The following is a 25,691-nucleotide window of genomic DNA, read 5'->3' as shown; positions in this document are numbered from 1 at the left end:
GGAATCTCAGGATAATACCTGCAATAACCTTGGGATGGAGACAGGTTTCAGCCCAAGGAGAGGGATTTCGCCACAACTGCTGATCCAACAGTGGGGTATCTTCCTTGGTCTCCTTGGTTTTCAGCTATTGTGTGGATTATCAGCTAGAAAGTATCACTGAGTTCGCTCCTTCCCAAGGGTTTCGCCAGAGTCTGGCCACAATGTCTCCACTCCACTCCATCCTCTGTTTAGCCCTCTTTAAATTGTGTGTGGCAAGCTGGGGATGCTCACCACATTCCATACAGACAGTATCAACCATATTTTCCATTATAATATCCCTCCAGTCATCTTCCCACACAAGGGCTACAGGAATTCTCCCTGCCAAATGAGAGCAGACTGRGAGGAGTGAGGGATCCGAGCTGTGCCACACACGAGCAGGGATGTGACAGCTGGATCTTGCTGTCACAGTGACCCACAGAGCAGGGTCAAACCCAGCACTTCATGTGCTGAGCAATGCCATGACACAGCCTCAAGAGGAAATGCATTTCTTCCTCCTATTCGTCCTCCAATTACTATGCTTTTCTTTTATGGAATGCCAGCTTATCTAACTGGAGGACATTGGTCTGGCTCTCTGTAATCTTTCAGGCCAGGCATGGCTTTTGGCCAATCCAAACTTCACTGACTGCAGCTGCATTATTTCTTAAAATCAGTGGCAGACAATCCACATTCTGGATTTGATCAGTCTACATSAGAAGAAGAGGAAAGCAGAATCAGACATGACTGTCATTAGTGAGCCCACTCCATGTCTCATCCAAACTCCCTCCTCCCCTCTCCAACTTTTTTATACACTTATAATACTGTAAAAAAAAAGTGATGCAAAAGATGCTAAAAATTCTCCATGTGAGAAGCATACATAGAAGCAAAAATGTAAAGRAGAACATATTTCAGACAAGTAGTTTATTTGCTTACAGCACTCCTCTGGTAGCAGCTTTTTACCCCACAAAAGCTGCCCTGGCCTTCCCATCTCCTACCAGCATGTTTCAGCTTTCCCAGTGATATTCAAAATGCCTTTGCTTTTGGCCAGCAAATGGTGACAATATGTTATGAGCATTTTGTCTTTAAAATATATTTATAAACTTTAAATTATTACATACCCATCCCTCCCTGTCAAGCCCACATACAGTCTCATACCAGCAGATCRGTGTGGACTGCCTGTTGCACCTACACCTAGAATCTCTCTTACAGGGACTGGAGATTTTACCAATGCACAGACATAAAATGTACCATTTCTGCCTTTTTAAGAATTTACTTGTCACTGATGAAAAAAAAAAAAAAAGGATTTTTTTTCCCTGCATTTTTCTCCTCTGGACACACTGGTGAAGAGATCAGCACAGTAACATAATCTATCAAAGAAAATTTTGGCCAAAACTGCACTCCTCTTGCCCTCCAAATAAGTTGCTTCCTTATCTTGCCAATCCCTTGAAACTGTAATCAAAAATATGTAATTGCATGGTATCAATGTATTACAGTACTGCTGAAATTTCCTTGGGAAAATGTGAAGCAAAAGCAAYTCAGGCAAGAATTCCAATTGTGTGTTGTATTTCCCCCTGACTCAATGACAGGCAGCAGACACACAGCTTCACCTGTGCTAGACCTTTGCAACCATCACAGGTGATCAGTAGGATATTCCTCCACCCAGAACATCTCTAACACCCCAGACAGGCAGGCAATCAGTCCTTAGTGTATATTTCTTCAGCCCCTTAATATTTGGTCCCTGAGCGTGGTGAGCTCAGGTTTGCCTCCCCCATGCATTTGCTTTTTTCTCTTAAAAAGGTTCTGCATGTGCAGTACCAGAGGCTCTCGTAAGATGGCATTGACAAAATGCTGAATAGCACAGAAAGGCTGACAGCCCAGCCACGTTTGCTGAGGGCTTACCCATATTGAGCTGYCTTTTCTCTTTAGTTTAGGGTGTTACTAATTACTGCCTGTGCTCAGCTCACTGCACGCAGTCTCCTTCCACGATTATTATTTCGTGCTCAAAACGACCCAGGTCCCACCCTGGCCTTAGGGAGCGCAGCAGAGGGAGAGCCCTGGGATCCCCAGCTGTGCCCTGCCTGCAGCCTGCCCGAGCCTCTCCACTGCCTGGAATTCCTGGCTGCGGAGGAAGAGAGGAGGAAGAGCTGCAGATCTGGAGGAGGAACACGTGAATAGGATAGCAAATGTTTATTGACGTTTGTGAAATCGAATCCTTGTAGGCCCAATTATGGCTACAAGCTGAAGTAGGTTATATTGTGTCRTAGCTCAGGTTAAAGCACATTTGCCACAACTAATCATTCTGTTAGTTTCACAAAACTGCCCAGGATCTGATCAACACCAAAACAACTCTTGTTTATTTCTTTCAAAGTTTATATTCTGGCTATACGTAGGATCATAGAATGGGTTAAAAGCAACCTTAAAGATCTCTTGYTCCACCCCACTGCCATGGGCAGGAACACCTTCCATTAGATCAGGTTGCTCAGAGCTCAGTCCAACCTGGACACTTGCAGGGATGGGGCATCCTTGGGGCCTCTCTGGGCAACCTGGGCCAGTGCCTCACCACTCTCTGTAAAGAATTTCTTTCTAGAGTCTAAACTAAACTTACTCTCTTTCAGTTTAAAGCCATTTAACATGCTTAGCATTTCTTCTAATGAGTGTTGTGTCTTCAGAGGAGTAARGTTTATCCACGTTCGAAGAGTAAAAGCTCTGAATTTCAGCATGGTTTTCATCACCTGCGTGTTCTAAAAAAGGGCAAATTTAGAAAAAAAAAATATATATATATGATACAAGATTTTTATCACTCTCTTGTTGGCCTAAGTCAGGATTTTTTTCCTGACTTAGTATTTTAGGATGAGAYCAAGTTTAAGAGACTTAATTCTGGATCCTGCTCTTGTAGCTGAGCCACAGAAGACAAAACTATTRCTGCTTCTGTCTGCTAAGGGAACTGCATCCTCTACAGGCATACGGGGGAATGGCATCAGTTCTGCGAAAGGAAAGCCAGAAGTGCAGCCTGCTTTTGCCTGCATGAGTAGTGCAACTTTTCATAATCATTGCTGAACTGGGGGAGCTGCCAGGCAATGAGGGAACGACAGAAAAGTAATGTCACTGACTGACCTTTATATCTGCATTTTTCAATCGTGCAATTGTTCTTGGGGTTAGAATCTTTCTCAAGGCAACTGATATTTTATTAATAGCCTGGGAAACAACGTTTCTATCTGGTCTCTTCTAGATAATGAACAAGAACTTTCTATTCTCACTAAGCATAAATGATACCTACCTACTAAAACTGTAGATGCAGTGACACAAGAACAAGAAAGGAAATTTGGTTAAAATAARCAGCATTTCTCCTTCAACACACTGAGCATATGCTGACCTTAAATGAAAATTGTCAGTAAGGTCAGGTAAACGTAACACAAACTATTTCACCCACCAGAGTACTTTATGCTATGAATATATTTTGACAGAATTTCCTCATTTTGGAGCTTTAGAGATATCACGTAGACCCCACGTCTCTGGATTTGCTACTTAACATGTATGAAGCACTGGTGCTTGCTTTGAACAGTTATTCATCAGAGCCTCTGTAGCCTTAAGGAGTCAAAATCATTTTTCARTCACTGTCAGTCATCCCCTAATTTCCTTGCTCTTCTCTTTTAGTCCCTGTGCGTCATATCCTGCTGTAATGCAGGTCCAGCTGAAAGCAGCACACACAAAGCTTACATTGCTTACGAAGTTTCAGTCCCTGTCCACAACCCACTCACGTTCTTCACACTCATTTTAAGCTGCCCTCAGTGTGACTTTGCACTGAGTCATGCTCTGGGGTCCAGCATTACCTCAACCATACACAATCCTGACATAGAAATGGGAACGGGCAGCAGCAAAGGCTCGGTCTGGCTGGAAGGTGGGAGTGCAGTCCCAGCAGCTTCCCCTCTGTGAGACACACTCTGAGGAAAGGACTGTGCCCTGGGAACTCAGAGAAGAACAGGACTGAAAGACCTTTCATCTGCCTCTGGAGAGGCTTTTTTGGAGTTGCTGCCTGTGTAATTTTTCTTTAATGCTTCTSTGTGCAGAGCAGCTTGCCACAGCTTGGAGCTGTCATTCTCATCATGCAGCCATGAAGCTGCAAAAGCGTCAGAAGCAACACCACTCTGCAGCCACCACATGAGAGCAAAGCCCACGCCACCCCATCCCTCTCCACACTGGCAAACTGCAATCAGAACGCTCACGTTGCCTTTTATGTTTTAGGGGTCGACAGCCTCTGGTTTTGCCTACCACCCAGCCCCACCACTGGAACCTTCAGAGCACTTACACTGTCCTGGAGGACTTCCAGCTCCCCACACAAACTAAAGCTTGTCCTAGAGATGCAGCTCACCAGCAGCAGCAGGAGATAACTGTGTTACCATCAGAGTTCAAGACATTTCTGTAGCCACACCATTGATGAGCCCCATGTTTCAATCCCTGTTCCTGCCTTTGCATCCCTTCCCAGCATTCATGGCTTTAATCTGGCAGTGTGCTGGAGCTGCTGCTGACAGCTGGATGTGTGTCCTGGGTCTTTTCCAAGTGCCAACCCCTYTGCTTGCTCAAGTCACACAGAGATGCCTCCCTGCCCCTTTCTCTCCAGTTTGTGAGCAGGAAGGGAGCTCGGGGTGTTGCCTCACAGGCCACTGTGGCAGAGTGCAGGCTGTTCCAGCACAAAGGGCAGCRGCTGGACCCTGTCACCTCTGTCTGGTCCTTCTGCACAAGGAGGGTTTGCCTCAACAGCCCCTGGCTGACTCCTCTCCCTGAGCTCAAGGAGGTATTTTCTGCTGTGTCACTCACCCCAACAGAGTAAAACAGGACATTCCTCCAGATATCCCCCTACTCAGGCCCTTTGTGTGGGGAATTCTGGAATTCAAAATTCACAATTTTCTGCTTAGGGCCTGATTTCAAGAAACGTAGCCACATGTGAGTCCATCACAGAGGAATCAGCCTTTCATTCTCCACATGGGCAGAGTGAGYAGACACCGAATGAGTTGGGCTGGGTCACTTTCCATGGATTTGCTGCTGGGAGAGGAGTCCCAGGAAAGCACATGCCTTGATGACCCCCGGCTCAGCAGGCACTGCAGGGCACAAGCCGTGGTTCTGGTTGAGAGACTTCCCAGCTTTTTCATCCATCTCATGGCCATCTCCAGCCTTTCTCTAGAGGTGTTTTCTGCCCTATACTATGGCACAACATGGCACTGCTGCCTCCGGTTGTTCTACAACTCATTGTTAAGACTCCTTTCCTCTGGCATTCTCTGTATCCTGAAAAAATACTGTGCTTTAATTAGTCATCTAACCTTAAGGGCTGCTGAGTAAGTTCAGCTCTTCAGTCATCAGCCCTTTCTCCCAGATGCTTTTCTGTGCCATGCTTTACTCCTACACACTTTTCTGCAYGGTTTCTATGGCAACATGAGTACCTCTCCATCTGCTGTAGATCTCCATTATCATGTTTAGATGCTTGTTATCCCAGTCACAAGTGCCATTTACAGGTGTACAATCCTAACAACCTCAATTTGGAAACCATGCCAAAGCACTTGGTAATTTCTGTAGGCAAACCTAYGTAGGCTGCAATTTGACTGCTGTGATCCCATTTAAGTTCTGTTTCAGGGATACTGATACCAAGCTGTTCTCATCACCAGATCCCTTACTTYTACCTGCACACACTAGCCAATTCTGGATTTACTTCATAATTTCCAAATTACATCCTTCTTTTTATTGCAGCCTGTGCAGCCTACAGATTGGGTATATTTGGATTCTGGAAAGTCTTTGTTGGTCTGTTGCCTGGGGTTTGATATCTGTTTTATAAGAAAATTGACTCTTAAGTCACCAGTACTCTTTATCTTCTAGCAAATGCATTTTTCAGTTTACTATAGTCTTATTGCTTCTCCTGAAAACTTTTTCTGTTGGATTACAGAAAGCCCTAAAGGTTATGGATTGTTTACAGTTGGCCTCTCAGTCTRTTCTGCKTGAATTMCTAAAATTGCTTGGAATTATGTAGRTTTCTATACAGCTAAAATCCTATCCTGTCTCGTTTTCTGCTAAGTATGTTGTTGGGGATACTTAAGTGTGAAAAAAAACATTCTTCTTATATAATCTGAACAAAACCTGCAGCAGAAAATTCAACTAAGTGAAATGAAAGGAGCCAAAACTTCACTGTTGATTGGTTTTCTAGAACCCATGAGTGAGTAAAAGCAAACTGCAAGAAGTCCTGGTGGAAGCTGTAAATCTGTAATAATTTAGGCTGTCAGCTCTTAGGAACACAAACTGACATTKTTTATTTGTACCTAAAATCCTGGCAGAGGTTTTTTTGAGATATTATATACTACCTCAGTATAAATGGTTATTATTTACTACCTATAATTAAAAGTAATCAAGCATAATAATTTTGTGCTTACATATGCATGCAAATCTTCTGTTTAGAATGTAATTCAGGGAGAGCTTATGTACAAAAATTTTCCCGTGGAAAAAGAAGAGGTCTGTGATAGCTGAGTAATTCTGATGCCAGTGCAGCCCACTAGGCTGTCCAGTGCAAGGTGAAGGTCAGGCACAGCCCTTGCATTTTGGGTAGAGCTGAAGCGGTAGGTTTTTAATGTTCTGCATTAAAACCAGCCTGGGGAAGGTTTCTCTGGACACTCACAATAGGTGAGCTCCTCTCACACATCAAGGCTGACATTGGGAACCCTTGTTCTAAACTCCAGACCTACCCCAAACTTAACTCTACCTATGGCTTCACAGGTGAGAAAACTGAGTGTGTGAGTCCTGTTGATATCAGCACACAAGGCTCAGGAAAATAAAAAAATCAAACCTCAATTTTCAGCTCCTCTTTCCCTAAACTCTGAAGTCTGGATTCCTTAAGATGCTGAGGAGCAATGCTATCTGATCATCATCCCAGGGAGTCCAAAATTCATATTCTGCTTTGCTTTCACGTAGTCACAAGACAGAAGAGGCTCCTTGAATCTTCTAYCCAAAGAGATGAGACAAAATAAGACCAAGTATTGCCAGTTGCTCCAGATGCCTCCACTAGATGTGGACTGTGATGCAGATTGTGCAGGACATCTCACACAGAAAGTCTAGTGAAAAAAAAAAGGAGAAGGAAGTGATATGCAAAGAAAACCGTCATTCAAACATCCAGAATTAAAGGTACGACTCAAAATCAAAATGAACCAGATTTGCACAGGGAAGGAAAACAAGGACATAAAGGATTTACTGCATGATTGCAAAGGAAATGAAGGAAAGCATTGCCCACAACAACCSCAGAGCAGATACCTAAAAGTTAATGGAAGATATTCCTTCAGACTCTGTAAGGAAAATAATGTAACTAACCCCAGAGAACAGAGGCTAAAGAGCATGAAAATGGAAATAACTCTGTAACACACCCACAAAACTTGACGGCTCTTTACCCTTCACTTCTGAATATTGAATAATCTCCATCAATGACACCTTTAGGCTTTTTAGAGCAAATGCTAGCCATGAGTAACAAAAGACACAAATGGAAGCAGAAAATGGGTTAAAGTGTAGATTAGGCACATTRTATGTAGACCAGGTCAATGTCTTTCTTTGATAAGATAATGGCATATGAGAACAAAGGAAAAATAATAAATCTTATCTACCTGGACTTTGGTAAAGCATTTGATTTGGTATTACCTAGATAATTATTAGTTAARCTCAAGAAGATGAGGATTAATATAGACACTATAAAATGTTGAAGGAACAGAACTGGGAGTGAAAACTGCTGAAGGGGCTGAGAGCAAAATTGTAGGACTGGAAGAATCAGTCTTAGCAAGTCAGAGTAATTTCATTAGTTAGCTTGAAGCAAAAAAATACAAAAAGTAATACAAAAATACAAGAAGTAATAAAAATACAAGAAGTMATGAAATTTGCTAATAACAAAGTTGGGAGATATTTTCAATAGAGAGGAAATCCTACAGGAGGAATTATATGTAAGCTATGCCCTMATAACAGACATGGGAAGAAATGTAACAACATATAATGCAGGGATATGTACTGAGAGATTGGTAACATTTCTGCTGTAAATTATAATTTATCCACTATGAACAACAGAAGAGGAAGAACTGTGTGTGTAATGTAGTTATTAAAAGGATCAATTAAGTCTTACATGTAGCAARCCATGTATTTTCAGGAACAATAAACAAATATATACAAGACACTGGTTAAAATTCAGCTGAAATTTTTGGGGATCATTCAGGTTATCAGTGTTCAGCAARCCTGAATTCATCCTGGAATAGGTACAAAGAAGTGACATCCAGATAATCAGAGGAATAACTAAGAGAGAATGTCTTGCTGAGCTTGGCAAAATGAATGGTGAGATGGGGTCTGATTCCTCTCTGCAAATACATTTGAGGTTTTAGTCAGGCAGACAGGGAGAAAAAACACCAGGGGAGAAGAATAATTCACATTTATAGACAGCACTTGTGCTAGAGCAGATGGGCAAGGCTGGGTATGAAAGAGGAAGAAGGGCTCTCACTGTGAGAGGAATAATTGTTTCAAACACCTTCTCAGTAGGAGAAGAGAGGGCAAAATTCCTAACCAGCCTTAAGATGGATACTGAGTTTGGCATTTCTCAGTCACATTTTTTGGGACGTTCAAAGACTGCATTGCCACCATAGGAAGAGCCACACCTGGCTTAGCAAAATCTCCTGTCGCTTTGCCRCACTGACAGTGAGGTTTTTCTGTTTGCAGAGGAATATGGTTCAGCTGTGTAATCTCTGGGTCATGTGCATGACCCATAACTTGTGGRAGATCAGGTGAGATTAAGTGGGGGTGGCCTTAAAACAGTTGTCTTTAGCCTCCCTTTTTATGCAGACTGAGCTTTTATGTCAGTTATGTACCAATGACTCACACAGCAGAGACAGAGCTCCTGGGCTTATGTGAAAAACAAACATGGAGCCTCCATGGGAAAGGGCAGATCCTTCCCATTGCCTGATAAAACAACAGTCGTCAGCACCCGCCAGTGTGTGCTCTGTGGCTCCGGGGCTCTGCAGTCTGACAAAGGACCCATTTCTCAGGGCCCCACACAACACTGCCACTGAGACAGCCTTGACATCCCAACCTGACATCTAAAACTGCCCRCAGACCACCTGAAACAGTCCCTGGGAGGTGAATACTTCCCTATCCATCTCCACGGAGCAGTGAGCACTCAAATCCAGCAGCAGCACAGTGATATACTCCCACAGCCAATTAGTGTCACAGATGGATAAGCTAATGTGTGCACTCACAGTCCCAGGCTGTGTCCTCTGCTCTTCCCAAGTGCTGCTGTCTCCATCTGCCTGCTCRTCCCCTGCCAGTTTATCTGCACCAACCAAATGGTCATTGCATCCTCAATGTGGAGGCCACTTAAATCAGTCCAGAGGCCATCAAACTGATACAGTTCTCCTTTGTAATTAAAASTTTCCACACTGATTTACACAAAACYGCTAGAGAGTTTGCAATACTTATGTATTATACAGACCAGGGACGTATTCTGTGGCATGAATTAGTTGCAGAAGCCAGTTCTTCAATGAATGTGTCCCCTCCTTGGGGCCTGGACACTCACCAGGACAGAAGAGCTTACAACAAGCAGAGAAACTAGGCAAGAAGGATGATGGCTATTCTTCAACTCCACTTTAGGTCAACTCAAGAGGAAGGTGAGTTAAAGGGACAAGAGAGTGAAGGGACACAGAGGAAGAAGCAAATCATGATGAACAAGCAGGATGCAGAAGGAAAAGTACCTGGAACCAGAGAAAGGCTCTTGCATCTTAGCTGCGCTCAAACTGGGCTTGCAGGTAATGCATCTTCTTGCAGAATCCCCATCAGGCTTCACACATGCCCAGGGTCCCACTTTCCTTTTCAGCAACCTGTCCTGGTTACTTTTTCCAAATATTATTTTGCAGGATTTTGCCCCAGGTTTGTTTTTTTGTTTTGGTTTTTTTTTTTAACATCGCTATCAGGACTCACCAAATAATTCAGCCAGTGGAGCTGATGGCAGGCGAGATGAACATATGTGTACCTCCAGAAACACCCACAGGCTTCTCCACTGCTGGCAGCCAGCCTCCCTCTCTGAATCAGGGTCAGGTGTCCACATCCCACAGAGCCAGCAACCCACTGAGCCAAGCTCTGGGGCGAGGGCAGCAGATGTGGTCACTGCTGAGCCCACAGCCCCCGGCGGGGAAGGGAGCTTGGGCACAGCAGGATAAGAGGAAGCAGCAGAACAAGAGCAGGAAAGGTGGCAAATGCCACCTTTGGCTCAAAAACAAGAGAGAAGGATGCTTTGAAGAGGAGACAGGGTCTGCTACAGGGCTGAGAGGTAAAAKGTGGTCATTTATAGGGTGTTAACACCATGATTAAACGATGTGGGAGAAAAGGACCAACACTCCTTTTTGTCCTTCCTTGCAGAATGTCCCATATTAAGAACTGTGATATAGTTYAGGATTTATGAGATGATTATGACTTATATTGGTGTGTTCCTTAGGTATCCAAAGGATACCACTACTATTTGTGGGGCAGGGCAGGTGGGACTTTGAGATGTCTCTCACTGTCCGGAAGGSCCCAGCTTATGTCCCTCACGGACTTTGCCACGTTACCCACCCGACCGAAACAGCGGGGCTGCCGGTGGGAAGGACGGTCCCACCCCACGAGAAGTGCAGGGCTTCCCGCTACACTCACGCAGGATTATCCCCGCAAATTCCGGAGAAGGCACCATTTTCCCCGTTTCCCCTCCCAGGGCACTGAATCCCCCGCTCCCAGCACSCTCGCCGGGCATTCCCTCGGCGCAAGGAGCGACCCGGGCAGAGCATCCGCCGGGSCCGCAGGCGGGGCCGGGAAGGACCCGGCGCTCTCCCGGAGCCGCCGCCCGCTCTCGCCCGTCCCTCCCGCATCGCCGGGGGCCGGGCCGGGCGGCAGGGGCGGTGCTGGCGGCCGGGAGGGACCGAGCCCGCCGAGCCGAGCCCAGCCGAGCCCCGCGGGCGGGACGCAGCCCGCAGGATGTCGCCGCTTCGCGTCTGCATCGTCGGCTCGGGGAACTGGTGAGTGCTGCAGGGCGGGCGAGCTCTCCCTTTGCCCTTCTCCCATTTTCCCCCCGTGTCTTTCCCCTTTTCTCCTCTTTGCCCCGCTCCTTCCTCGGTTTTTCCTCCCGCCGCGGAGGCTTCGCAACAGGTGCGGTGCGGGGAGCGGCGGGGCCGGGGCGCGGAGCGTCTCCATGGTCCTGAAAGCGAGACCCCGGCCCCGTCCTGTCCCCGGGAGATGCACCAGTCCATGAGAACTGGAGAGGCGTGAGGCTCCCGCATCACCCCAGGTGTGTGTGCCACTCGAAGCCCGGCGACAGAAGGCAGAGAGGCCCGGAGCTGCAGCTCTGTCGCTGTGTGTGCCTCGGCAGGGCCTCGGCGGTTCAGCAGTGAGGAGAGTGGTGATGCTGTTTGTGTTCCTCTGAAGGAACCGGGGCACAGGCTTCATTTAAAGCCACGATGTATTGGCACCTTTCACTTCCAYCCTCCTGAGCATCTTGCTGCTGACACAGCGTTGTGTTCAGGTCTCCCATTGATYCTTATCCTCATTCCTAAGAATATGTTTGCTAGCACTCAGTCCTTTCTAGCCTGAAAAAAAAGCACAGGTCTCCAGRGCTCCTTGAGTCTGACAGACCCCAGTGAGGTCAGTAAATCCAACTCACAGGACTTWGCATCTTACTTTTCTTACACTTTCTGTACACTGAACACAACCAAACACACCAACGTGCATGCACACGCATTCAGGATTAGCAAACACAGCCTCCAGGTAGCTCTGGGGATTGTTTTTGTACAAGCAGGGCAAGCTCCTTAAGATTTTAAAAATATGTGACAGCTWAGTGGAAGTAAATGCCAAAAGAATCAATAAGTGAGGGAGTGGTTGCTCGTGAGCTACTGAGAGCACAGCAGAGTTAAGCACAGCTCTCTGCCTTCCTGCCTTGTAAAAACATGCATTCTCTTTGTGCATGATGTCTCTCAGATACAGCCTTTCACGTGGGACTGCACAGCTAAATCTTCCGGACCTCATTGTCATACTTCTGGCTTTCTCTGGCCTTATCATTTGTTTCCTCAACTGCTCCTTTCATCATGCCATTTCAGAGAAGGGATCCCTCTCCCTACCACTTTCTTGTCCTTCATCTCCCTGTGCAGGCATGATATTGTCCCTTCCAAGCCCTCAAGAGCCATGACTGCCTGTTTGGGAGTCAACTTTTTTACCTTTGGTCAGCCCACAGTCACAACTTTCATCATTCTATTGCTGSATTCTCAAGCTTGGACCTCCAGCTTTACCCAGGCTGCCCCCTTCTCATGAGACTTCCTTTAAAGTCACTTAATTGTATTCAGATCTGTTCTCAAGAAAGTTCTGTTTTTCCACGTGTACCTACAAACTTGGAAAGGGCTAAACCAYAGAGATACTGAGACCCCAGCCCATTCCATACCATCTCCTTATTCATTCTGCCTGTCTGTCTGGGCCCATCTCTTGCTTCCTATCATAAACATAAACTCTGAAATCCTCAGGGAGGACATAAACATTGTTCTCAGATGTTTGAATCACATCTATTCATACCCTCGGTGGCAGAACAGGTTGTTTTAGCTCTACAGAGAAATACAATGTTTACCTTTGGCAAACATTTTCTTTCTTATGTTCCTCGTGAATATTTGGGTGGCAGTTCAGATCTGYGCTCTTGAGGCTTTCCTGCAGCTCAGAATCGTGGTTGACACGTGACACACAACGTTGCAAAAGCTCATGTCAGCTGCAGAAGTTCAGCAGGTCACAGGGACTTGCTAAGTCAACAGTGCCAGGAGGCTCATGAGTGATATGGTTGAGCGAAGCAAGTGCTGCACTGCATTTTGTGCTTGTCAGTAGGTGCAGGAGGGTTTGTGTTTACATTAATCATGGTTCAGTTRTCTGCTTTTTTAAAACAGAGTTTTAATTCACTGCCTGGCCCCTCAGAATCCAAAGGGTCTCCYAGTCTCATTTTTATTTGGACTGCAGAGTTCTCTGCAAAGATCCAGCTTGAACTGGGTTCTTGTCTTTGACAGGGACAGATAGCCAGGCTTTTTAGGGAGATGCATGGAAGGAAAACAAGAGCCAGTGGTTTTAAATTGAACCAGAGGACGTTCTGACTCAGTTTATAAAGAGAGGAGAAAAAAATCTCTATGAGAACAATAAAATATTGGTGTAGGTTGACCAGAGAGGAGGTGGTCCTTGGAGARTTTTCAAGACTCAAATGAACAAAGCCCCATCTGAACTCAGTGATGTTCCCACACTGGAGACCTCTCATGGTCCCTTCCAATCTGAACAATACTATAATTTTAAAAAAATTGTGTGGTTGGTTAAGAAAGAGATTGAAAAAAGACATCTTCAAGAACCTAAGCCGAACAAAAATATTCCACMTTTTGTGAACAGAAATGGGTTTAAATTGTGGTGAGGAAGACTGAGGTTAAACTTGAGAAGGATCTTACTAATGTTAAGGATAGCAAAGTGCTGGCATGGGSTAATTGGGGAAGGGAAGAGACCTGCAACTCTCCTGAGAAGATCTTTTAGGAATGCCACAAGTACATTTGCCTGTCCTTTGCAGAAGGAAGAGACCAGCTGCATCCTGGGCTCACTGAGCTCTGTTTTTCACCAGATCTGATGTAGTTACAAACAGCTTCATATTCCCAAATGTAAATAATGGATATAATTTGAGTAATTCTGGATAAAAATAAAAGGTTTTTTTTTTTTCTTAGCAGTATGCAAATCCTTTCCAAATTAACATTATTGGGAAAAAATATCAAACTGGCAGCTTTCATTTTTTTAAAGTGACCAAAGTGGAGTTCTCTGCCTTCTRTTAATCTTCACTGAACTGAGTTTTGGAGAAAATAAACCATGGTAAAATATGTGAGCATCCCTGGTTTTGCTTGCAGAAGCCGCTCTATTTTGCCAAGCCCGTGTAGTTATCAAAYATTGCCTGCACAGACAAAGCAGTTCATCTTCCTAAGGCTGACCAGCAGAGACTGAATTCTAAATGGACTGAGCAAACAGAGCATCAGCTTTGGAACAGTTTGATGGTTTTGTGGCAAAGTATTTTCCCTGTGACTGTTCAATGCCTCTTAAACATCAAACCCTTTCTCCCCCACACCTTCATTGATCTAAAGAGGAAACAAAGGAAAATACTGCTAGTAATGGAGCTACTTTTATGCCCAAGATGCCTTCACTGATAACTTATAAATAGCTAAAGAGTTGGGTAGCAAAATCCAAACACAATGGCAATGACAGCTCTGCCAGAAGATCAGATTTATCTACTGAGAGCTGCAAGTCCCACTCAGGATTTCAGGGATTTGAGCTGGAGTCTGCATCTTTCAACAKAAAATCCTATGTTCTTGGTACATAGCTAGAAAAGTTATTTTTATGGGTAGACTCGAGGTCTAAATTCATCATACAGGTTGTGCTGGACAACCTAGACAATGAATTTAGATCTCAATTTTATTTAAAAAAAAAACCCTCTTTTTCTTATTAATACACATCTCTTATGTGGAGCCACAATTCATACTCAGCTCAAAGTTTGAATGTGCTCTCTGTTAATAGCTGGGCAAGAGAACCAGAATATAATCAATTTTATTAACAATTTGAATATATGATATAACTGCATACCTTTCTTTCAAAGCAGCAGAACTCTTGCAATAAAGGTTTACCCTTTAAACATTTCCCCAAATATTGTAAAGGACCAGACCAAATAATTCCAAAACAGTACAAAACCCCAAAACAAAAACCACAAACCAAGCAAAAAAAACCTCAAACTAAATAACTGAATAAAAAAAAATACTACAGCAGCTCAGAATATAGCATATAATCAACACTGAACAAAGTGAAATCTGATCTCGGCAGGATTTCTTTATCATTAAGGATTAAGATCTACGGCTTTTATTACTTATTGAGCAATGTAACATTGTGCAAACCTGTTACATCAAAAACATGGGTAAGCCAAGGAGGGCCAGTTACAATGTGGGTTCCCTTTGAATCATTGACAGCACAGACCTAGCAGGACTTTGATATCCCCAAGAACTTTATCAGCTCTAGAATACATACCACAGCTAAATACTATTCATGCTCCTTGCTGCAGGTGTGTTACAAGTGGGTCAGAGAACAAGTGGGGTGCAACTGGAGCTTCTCTCTCAGTTRTGTTGGTAAAATGGCCAATACCTGAAAGATTAAAGTAGCATTACAATGGATATCATTTAAAGAGCATTAAGCAATACTTCCAATATTTTCTGTGGAGTTTTTAATTCTCCCTTGCCATGCCAGTATTTTCAAGGCTGCAGTAATGATGGGGAAATAAAATTATTGTCTGACCTAAAATTTACAAGTGCTCAGCATGACTCATGATGAGTAAACTGGATGGTTAAAATATCCTCAGGCTGCAAGTATCACAGGTCCTGTTACAGTGCTAATTAGAAAAAAAAAGTAAAGAGAAACCATCAGGTTGAAGGGTTGTTTGTTTTCTTCCTGAGGATTTAGCTCTTATGTAAAATCCTTATTGCAAGGTTAGGTTATGGATAGAAAAGTGGGATGCATCTATTTTACATGAGATGAACAAAAGCTGTCATGGCAAGATTGCTCAGTACTTATTTACCACCTGGATTACTTTAATTTTATTSATCTTGAAAAAACAGAATTATCTGAGGAGCAAGAGAAATTTTAATCTCAGATACTGTACTTTTAGTGCTGTTGATGGTGCACCACACTCCTGCTCTATGACCTTTGACATTGCTTTAGATCCCTTATTGCAGTTACATTTTTCCCCTGTTCTACTTTTTCTGTTTTTAAACTTGAGGGGCTCTTCATGGAGGTAGTGATGAAGCTTTCTGATAAATGTTGTAAGTACCTAGACAGCTTTATAATAGAGGCTTTTAATGAGCTATGATGCTTAAAGTAACTCRTGTTTCCAATTCACAGTAAAAGTACATTTTCCCTTTTCATAATTTTATTATTTTATTTTTTTTAAGGGGATCAGCCATAGCAAGAATCATTGGCCAAAATGTCAAGATGTCCAACAGATTTGATCCCACTGTCAAGATGTGGGTGTTTGAAGAAATCATTAATGGACGAAAACTCTCAGAAATCATCAACCAGGAACATGAAAACGTTAAATATCTGCCTGGATACAAGATACCCCACAATGTGGTAAGTTGAAAACGAATTTAAATCACTGAAAGAATTTTTTTTTTTTTTTTAGTAAGGGAACCAACATCTGAAAAAAAATAGAACTAGAAAGCGATTCACTGCGTTGTTCTGGTTTGTCACCTAATATAATTCCCTGGAAAATAATTCTCTTCTTAAGAAGAGAGAAATCATTTCTGCTTGTCTCGTATGTCACGCACAACTTCAAACACCAACTCTGTCTGTGCTGGTATCACACCATCCTCCTCCCTGGCAGAGATCAGCACAGCTCTAGAAATGGCAGGCAGAGATCTGTCTGCACAGAGCTATTTCAAACCCACAGCATCTTCTGGAAAAATAGGCAAAGCTACTGCTCTCCTTTCTTATGAAAAAGCAATCAAAAGCACAGGCTGTGGTTTATGAGGAGGTGAATAATGAGCTATCAGCTCATGGGTGGTTTCAGGATAGGTGGAGTTAATAATGGTCTAAATTCCATTTAAAAAATAAGGTATTTATTTTCTTGGACATTTAAATACCAAGTTACACATCCCAAATTAATCATCTTAAATAATTTTCTGCTACTGAAGCAAGTGAGGTGAGGGCTTTTGGCTGCTCAAGATTTTGCCAAATGCCGTGGTTTTGTGAGTAGTGCCACATTTTTGGAACAGTTGCAGTTGTAAAGGGAAGTTAAGATTCTGCACGTGGTGGATCTCCTTGCTTGGGGAGCGGTTATATTTAGCACTCCATTTGTGCTGTGATTGCATAATTGCAATCCTGGTGTTGGAACTTGGCACACAGTTCTCCTGGGTTACAACTGACTTGTCACTGTTATTTTTACAACCCTCTAGCAGGTCAACAGCCTTGTCATCATCCCTTCAGGCCTCACCCTGTGTAGAGCAAAGCCTGAGGTTTCACCAGCAGAAAGCAGCTGGCTGCAGTAGAGCCTGGAGGGACCCTCACACCATCCAACAGCTCACATTTTCCTTGCATTGCTCTGCAGCATTTTGGAGAGACAGGAGCACAGCCCATGCAGTGCTGCCAACCTCTGCCCTGCTCCCACTTTGCTGTTTTCCCAAACTTTGCTGTTTTCCCAGAGAAGCAGCCTGGCTGRCAGCAGTTCTGGTTTCCTTGTGGGGAAATCCCACTTGCTAAGGCWGTGTGCTCCAAGGCTGCATCCAAGAGTGATGTTTTTTCCAACTGTAAACTGCTTCCAGCAGGCTCAAATTCACYTGCTGTTGCCTCTGTAGCCTGGCTTGAATTGTTGTTCTGAGTAATGCCAGCTGGAGGAAGACAGAAGGAGAAGTGAGGTAGACTTTAAGCATGTTGGGTAGGTTGTTGTAACTCTTGRGAAAATTATTATATATTTAAAACAAAGATATATATCTGCCCAAAGACGATGATAATCTTTGCCTTTTGATATAGTTTGCTCCTCAGTAACTCAGCTGGTGACCTGTGGAAACTAAAGACTTCTAGAAGAGCCTCTGTCTCACTGCCCCAGTTTTCTCTTGTGCTCCCCAGTGCTACYACTTATTCCAGAAGAACCATGGGGTTGGTTCTTCATGAACCAGATCAAGAAGCAAAGGGGCTTCCCAGGACATTGCAAATGTATAAAGTATATATTTTTCCCCAGATTATCCACACAGGATTAAATTATCAAAAAAAAAACTAAAAAAAGCCAACCCTAAAACCATTCAACGGCTTTGGATATTTCAGAAGAGCTCTGTAGCTGCTTGCATGGAGGGCTGGCACCTACACTAGGGCCAGTTAAAGTTAAGGAGATTTGCACTGTATCTGCCACACCTTTGGCATGGTGGTGTCTTGCAGTGACTGAGGATTCCTACCTGGGGCTCATTTTGGTTATCCCTCTTGCTCCAGGTGGCTGTACCAGACGTGGCTGAAGCAGCAAAAGGGGCAGATATTTTAGTGTTTGTTCTGCCACATCAATTTATTGGACGAATCTGTGAGCAGATTGCAGGACAGATAAAACCTGGGACATTCGGGATTTCCCTGATCAAGGTAAGTTGTTGTCTCCACAATACCCAATCAATACAAAGTAAATAAACAGCTCCAACTTAAGGGTAGGAGCTGCAGCCCTCAGCTGCACAACCAYGAGCATTTCTTTCTGCAAGAATTAAAACTTGCCCAGCTCTGCCCATCCTTTAACTGCTCTCGTGGCCTTGGAGAGGGAAGGATGGGGCAACCGATCTAGGCTAAGAGTATTTGTCTTTGCCAGTCTTGTTTAGCCTGGATCARTTCCCACTTGGACCAGCATGGAGGKGAAAGTGGGCAGAGGGAGGGATGCATAAAGCTGGTGCTGCTGCCAGAAAAAATACTCAGCAGACTACGGTCACAGATAACTCTTAACTGACAACTCTGAGTGCCTCTTCCAAGTACATGCTAAAGCTGTTCTTGGCAGCATTAAAACAGCATAATAACACTAATGATTTTGCAAAACTGAAGCAATTTCAGTCTGGCATGAACTGAGGAATCTCTTTTTAAGGTTAAGAGAGGTACCAGATTATCGTAATCTTAAAAGGAATTAATATTTTAAGAGAATGTCAGACTAAAAGCCAGAGGMAAAGCATAGGAATACAGTCTTAGCACTCCTTCTTTTGATTGCACTACAGGAAATAAYCCACTTAAAATTGTAATTAAAGAAATGTAATTCAAGTTTGCAGACTTCAGTACCAGCACTTCCTCTCTACAGAAATTATCTTGTAAGCAACAGTAAGGAGAAGAGAGGAAGGTAGGAGAGGAAGGAAATTTCTGCAAATTTACATTAAAAAAACCCAAGACCGTTCAGTGTACTCACTAACACCAAAAAAGCACTCAGATTAGTACTTAGATCTTGCAAAAAAAGTCACTGTTTATATACTTAATTTTAAAGGTCTGATTCTGTACTACAGAAWTTTAACTGAAAGGAAAAATACAGCATCAAAGAAAATAAGCCTCAGGATGGCAGCACGGGTTTGAGGCCTCTTGCAGGATCGACTGTCACTCCTTCTCCCCGAGCTTGCCTTGAATTTGCAGCTGCCAAAGTACAAACCCAGAACACTGTATCATGGCTAACACTAGTGATGATAAGATCTTTTTTTTTCCAATTAAAACCAGAGAGCTGCAGGCAATARAACACCTTCTGCTTACCCAATGCTGTCATTTTCCTATTCTAATACCCTGGCTTTGGCTATCGTCTTTTCAGGGGATTGATGAGGGTCCTGATGGCCTGAAGCTYATCTCTGACCTCATTCGAGAGCACCTGAAAATAGAGATCAGTGTGCTGATGGGGGCCAACATAGCCAAAGAAGTGGCTGATGAGAAGTTCTGCGAAACCACCATTGGTAACTATTGCAAAAAGCCAGTTAGAGCTGGGGTTTAATGTCACCTGTGGTTGGGCAACAGGATAACCTCTGGAGGAAGCAGGGAAAGGTGACAGGTCCTTGGTGGCTCCTGAGTGGAGCAGTGCCTGCTGAGCTCCTTCAGGGAGGCAAGATTATTTCGAGGGAGTTCAGTGCTGAGAGCTAATCCATTGAAAATATCCATCAAAATAATCCTGTTTCTGTAGGAGTTGGCCAGAGCCACCTTTTTGTAGAGCTCAACTGAGTACATCAGCAGCTGGTACATTGTACAGTCTGCAGAGAGAAGTGTAATCAGAAAGTCCTATGTGCTCACACTCCCCGAGGTGTATTTCTCCATCTTCAAATCTTGGAAAAGAAAACCCAGTWACATTCTGTTCCTCCCTCCCATGTGGACTGCTTGCCAAGATACAGCCTCTAGTGATCCTCCCAGGACTGGCTCTGGCCTGATTTGGAAAGTTCATCCAGTAGTTTTTAAAACTCAGAGATTTGTAAAGTCAGTCAAAATTAAAGTTACATCCTTCCATAGCTAAGGAAAGCAAAAGAAATATAAATTGTGTTGCAATAATGTTCCTTTGCCTTGAAAATATTACAGTGATGGTGAAAACTGTATCAAATGGACATTTGTTGGGAAGAGCAACTAGGCGCAAATAGGACTAGACATGATCAGGAGAGTTGAGCTSTTATTAATTTTCCTGGGGGAAATTTAACTTCTGCTGGCTGGTTTGAAGCCATTCTGTGATGATRACTGTACAAAGAGCTTTACCCCTTACTTTTGCCCTCATGGAAAGCCACACAGCCCAGAAGCAGCCACATCAAAGAGAATTGATATTGTGAAGAAGCAAAGCTAAAGTTTCTCATGAGATGAGGAGAAACCTCCCAGCTACCAGAGTGTGGTGCCCCAGGCCAGTAAAATTCACAGATTGCTCAGCTAAGGAGAGCCCTAACAGGGTATATGACCTCCATAGAATGGGTAGGGAAAAGGTTTTAACAGTGCCAACCTTCAACTTCATCATCTGTGGATCCCCCTGTAGTTGGGAATCAAATGAGCAATAGTCATTTKTGCCCCATAACAGTACTTAGCAGTGACACAGGTCTACATTTTCAAAGCAGAAATTATATCATTGTTCTGCAGAAAATGGYTTGTAAATAATGTCTTATGCAAGGTCTTGGGTTGTAGAAGCTTTCTCAGGCAGAAAGGTGCATTAGTGGGTATCTACTTTTAAGCTCTTTAAAGTGTCATTATGCAATGTTGATCAATACCCTGGAGTTGCCTACATCTAACATTGGCATCCAGCAGCAGGAAYTGCACAAATCTCTGGTTTAGCAACACCCTGGGACTGGGGTCACAAAAGCTGAAGTGGTCCCAGGAATCTTATTTCAGGTTAAAGTTAATTGTGTGCACTCTAAAACATTGCAAAAATTCTCTAACTTTCATCCTTCCTTCCCACAGGGTGCAAAAACGAAACACAAGGGGAAATCTTTAAAGAACTAATGCAGACCCCCAATTTCAGGATTACTGTGGTGCTTGACTCTGATACAGTGGAGCTTTGTGGAGCCTTAAAAGTGAGTGTTTTCAAGCCAATGTGTTTATTAGGGCCAAATTCTACCCTCTCCCGAGTCTTCTGTAAGCCATGGGGTCTAATTTGAGTACTGTGACCATGTGAGTGAATGAGCACAGACAAAATGCATAGTTCATGAGCTAGTTCTTCAACCTGTTAAGAAAGRGAAAATTTACTTTAAAATGTGGCTCCAGGCAAAGCATTTCAAAATAGTTGTATTTTTATCTTTATTTTACCAGAGGCACATCTGTTTTTGAGAGCAGAGTTTAGTCCACTGTGTTTTCTTGTCTGCATGTTGTGAGCACACGAAATAAACACTCTCACTACATATAGTAGCTCCACTAATAATTATTTCCATGGTTTAAGTACTAACCTGCTAGAAAATTCACATCAGAAGTGATGCTCTGTGTTGGCAGCACATCTGTGTGGCATTCAACAAYGGCCACTTTGAGATCCCAGGTGGGATCAGAAATGATACCAAAGTCACGAAACTTCCAGTGAGGGCACTACTGAGTGAGATTAATAGTTTGCTTTTACATTAATTGAAAGTGACTTCAGCCTGTAATCYTTTCTATTTCTTTATACATTTAGTTAATTATACTTCAATAATTCAGCTTTCCAYGGAGGAGAGGAGATGACTGACTAGGAGAGAATTGGTCCTGTTTGCCTTTACATATAAAAATAAAATTTCTTGGCATACAAAACAAAAAACCACAGATTTTGCTTTTGGCCACAGACTAGAACTGGGGGCAGGAACAGATGGGAGAGAGTTTTTTCTGCTTTATGATAAATAATTTCTCTCCTTGAAATCATTGGTTTAGTTTTGCCTTTGCTAAAAAAAAACCTAAAAAATAAACACGTGCAGTGGGGTACATCCATGTCTGGAGCAAACATGGCAGTGGTAGCACTAGGTGGCATATTACTCATACACAGTGAACTACACTTGCTTAGGGATTTATTTTGGAGCTGGGAATTGGAAGGTGGGAGGGAAGAATGCAGAACAATGGTGAGGAGCTGTGAAGATGTTTAGGGTCCTGAGAGATCTGTTTAGAGCTGTAGACAAGGGCACTGCTACTGATAATATTTGTAGGTAAGGCCAAAATTYCATCTGCTGCAGCATCTACATAGCATCCATGCCTGCTCAAATCAGGGACCCACAAATAAAACACAGAAAGGTGTGACTCTATGTGGGATATTTTAAACAGTTAAATGGAAAGGTCAGTGAGACCTGACTTGGAACTAGGAGAAAAACAAAACACTAATTGTGTACATGCTACATGGTTGTGATATTGGTGTATAAAACAATTTGCTTTGGCTTTTGCCTATGGGAGAAACAGTAAATATTTTATAAAAACCTTCTAAAAGCCCAGCARCTTTCGTTCAACATTATTGACCTGTTGCTTCATAAGAGAAACTCATGRCCATTGGAAACTGACCCTTGCTCTGATGAAGACAGATTTGTGGGATCTCCTTAGAGCTCAGTGCACGCTGATGAGCTGCACATTTTGCCTGACCATTTCCTTCTCTCCCCTGTATTTTGCACTGATTCATTTTTAGAACATTGTGGCGGTGGGCGCGGGGTTCTGYGATGGACTGAGTTTCGGTGACAACACCAAGGCAGCAGTGATACGCTTGGGGCTCATGGAGATGGTGGCCTTTGCCAAGATGTTCTGCAAGGGACCAGTGTCAATAGCCACCTTTTTGGAAAGCTGTGGGGTCGCTGATCTCATCACCACCTGCTAYGGGGGGCGCAACAGAAAAGTAGCAGAAGCCTTTGCTCGCACAGGAAAAGTAAGGAAGATTTTGAAATATTTTATGCTAGCACATTAAGAAGTCCTTCTGTGTTTTAGGCATCATTAATTGTTTACCTTCTTGATAACTGCTGGTATCACAGCTGTATCCCTTCTGATTCAAGTAATCAGTCTTCTCTCTTTTAGTCCATTGAGGAACTGGAAAATGAGATGCTGAAYGGACAAAAGCTGCAAGGTCCTCAGACCTCAGCCGAAGTCTACAAGATYCTGAAACAGAAAAATATGCTCGATAAGTAAGTGCTTTGATTTTAAAAAACAACTAAATCAACAACAAATTATGRGTGATTTATAACCTCCTAACAGTACTTGTGTTTAATTATCTTGTTAATTTCTGCAACATTTGCTTTTTACATCTTGGGGCACTGTTAGAGCCTGGCCTGACTCCTCATTGCTGGGGTCAGTTGAATGGGATGAAGGCTGAGCAATGTTAGAAGAAACAAGTCACAGATAGAGAGTGGGTTCAGGGGATACTGTTAGTGCCTRACAGAAGACAGAGTAAGGCGAGATCATGTACTGGAACAGCASGGAAAAYAATCACAKAATATTCTGAGTTGGAAGAGATCCAAGGAGATCATCACCAAATCTTMAGTGAATGGCCCATACATAGGAAACAAAAGCAATTATAATGTAAAAAAGCCTCCCAGACATCCTCATCCCCTAARGAAGATTGAAGGCCATACACAGAAACATCCTGCAGACATGATCTAGGAGTCAAAGGTTTCTTGTTCTCAGTGCACCACCACTGCAGCTTGCAGCATCCTGCTTTCAGTGCAAACTTGAACTTGGTTATATCAGTACAAATGTCAGGATCATATTTCTAATCAAAGATTTTTGTATGCATGAAATAGGTAACATGTGCTGTTATCAATGCTTTAGTGCCACAAATGCTGCTAAATTAAAAAGTACTTCTCATTGTTTGGAATTACGTAAGATTATTTATAATTTGAGACTTTACCTCAGTTTACACAACAGAAAAGCTGAACTTCCCTCCATCCCATTCCCTCTCATACCAGCACTGAGAAGTCAAACACTGCTAAATGAATACTTAAAAACTTAWTAGAATTGGAACAGATACAGAAGATTCAAGTGGCATTATCTTTTAAAAATGAGAGAGAAAAGGAAAGCACATTTTGACAGAAGCTTTAAATCACTTGATCTAATAATTATCCTATAATTGCACTTAGTTACATGCTCAGCTCCAAGCCATTCAGTGGACTCATTTTTTACCACATAATGACTAAGACAGCTTGTAAAAGGAAAAGAATCCTTTAAGCCAAGAAAAGAAAATCATTAGACACTTTAATTCTTTTTWGTCTTTTAGATACCAGTAATAACTGCAAATAATATATCCATTTTGCACSAGCAGGCAAAGAGGATATGCAAGACTGTTTTAAAATAAAAAATAMCGGATAGGAATTTTGTCTCCAAAACAGCTTTTCTCTGCTCTCACTCCCATGAGTTACCCCTCTTTAGCTCCTGTTCATTGCCCTATGTAGTCTTCCAATAAAGGCACCTCCAATATAATAAAATTATATTGTAAAAAGAGACAAATTTTTTCCACTTTCAGTGGAACAAAAAATTCTTTCCATTAAAATAGAAATGTATATATAAACTTTAAAAACTATTTTAATTGCTGTGTGCTTCTTTCAGGTTTCCATTGTTTACAACCATCTACAAGATCTGCTACGAGGGTCGATCAATCCAGGATTTCATCATGTGCCTGCAGAACCAYCCAGAGCACATGTAGAGAAGAGATCCCTTCTCCTACCTGGCTGAATTCTCACYTTCCTGGGACCTCTGTCCACTCCAAGGCAATTGAAGTAGAGAAACAGGTTGTGTGACACTTGCTGTAAAAGCAGCAAAGAATGTATTTAATTCCCTTGTTCTGGGGCTAAAAAAAAAATCAGCCTTTAATTTCAACATTATATATTATTATATACCCAAGGAATAGGAAACAAATGTGAAACTTAACAGTATTTGATTTAATAACATAGKTATTTCCTACAATTATTTTCTTGTTGACTGAAAACAGTTCCCCTTGCAATTTCCACAGCAGAGCTGAAAGGCTCACATAAACCTCAACATTCTGCCTGTTACTTACAAAATGGCACAAAATGCAGAAAAATCAAAGTACTCATTCAAACAGATAAATTCTAGTTAAAAAAAAAATCAAAGAGCATTTAGATGCAATCACATGACCAAATGTTGRGTTTCCATAATTCCCCTCAAACACAAATAATATTCTGTGTTTTATGATATTTAGGCCTTCYTTGATTTCATTTCCCACTATAAATTTCTTTGGAAAAATAGGTACTATTACTGTGCTCAGACACACGTGAATGTTCATCAGATGTATAAATAAAACAGTTTGAAGGGTGCAGAAATGAAGAAGGGGTTTAGGATGGGAGTATTGTTTGTTTCAAATCTGGGACACTAGGAATCCTCAGTAGTAATCTGACCTTCATTAAACTTATTGTTATTTCTTTAAAACACAGGAAAAAAATCTGGAATAACCAAAGACAATTTTGTTCACATCAGATTTTCTCAGCAACTCCTTGTCATTAATTGGTATCAGCGGAGAGGGGAGAAGTGGAGGTTGACAGGGAGATGTACCCAGGGCTCAGCTTGCAGCCTGTGCACTTGCTGATACTTTGAGGGTCCAACCAGTAACAGTGACAAACCCTCTGTGATACTTGACTTTTTATASCTGTRTGGAAAYGACCGCTRTAGACGCACAGAACTCGTGTAAACYGGCATTTCAGACCSGGCTGCATTTTAGCTCCACCRGGAAACTC

The 25,691-nt window shown here is 42.8% G+C and overlaps 1 protein-coding gene across 1 annotated transcript; it reads left to right on the top strand.

Annotated features, from left to right (window-relative positions):
- Window positions 1-10,934: 10,934 nt before the first annotated feature.
- Window positions 10,935-25,607, top strand: LOC130579729 (glycerol-3-phosphate dehydrogenase 1-like protein). The gene is made up of 8 exons (XM_057376751.1): window positions 10,935-11,054; window positions 16,017-16,194; window positions 18,046-18,186; window positions 19,370-19,508; window positions 20,977-21,089; window positions 22,643-22,876; window positions 23,023-23,129; window positions 24,547-25,607. Exons 1-8 carry the CDS (start codon window positions 11,014-11,016, stop codon window positions 24,641-24,643), a joined length of 1,050 nt encoding a protein of 349 aa, XP_057232734.1. The 5' UTR covers window positions 10,935-11,013; the 3' UTR covers window positions 24,644-25,607.
- Window positions 25,608-25,691: the final 84 nt, after the last annotated feature.

The sequence above is a fragment of the Malurus melanocephalus genome, unplaced genomic scaffold, assembly GCF_030028575.1.
Source record: "Malurus melanocephalus ecotype Western Australia unplaced genomic scaffold, MMel_1.1 scaffold_289, whole genome shotgun sequence".
NCBI lineage: Eukaryota > Metazoa > Chordata > Aves > Passeriformes > Maluridae > Malurus > Malurus melanocephalus.
The sequence above is the reverse complement of the archived record's forward strand: the minus strand, read 5'-3'. Positions and strand labels throughout refer to the sequence as shown.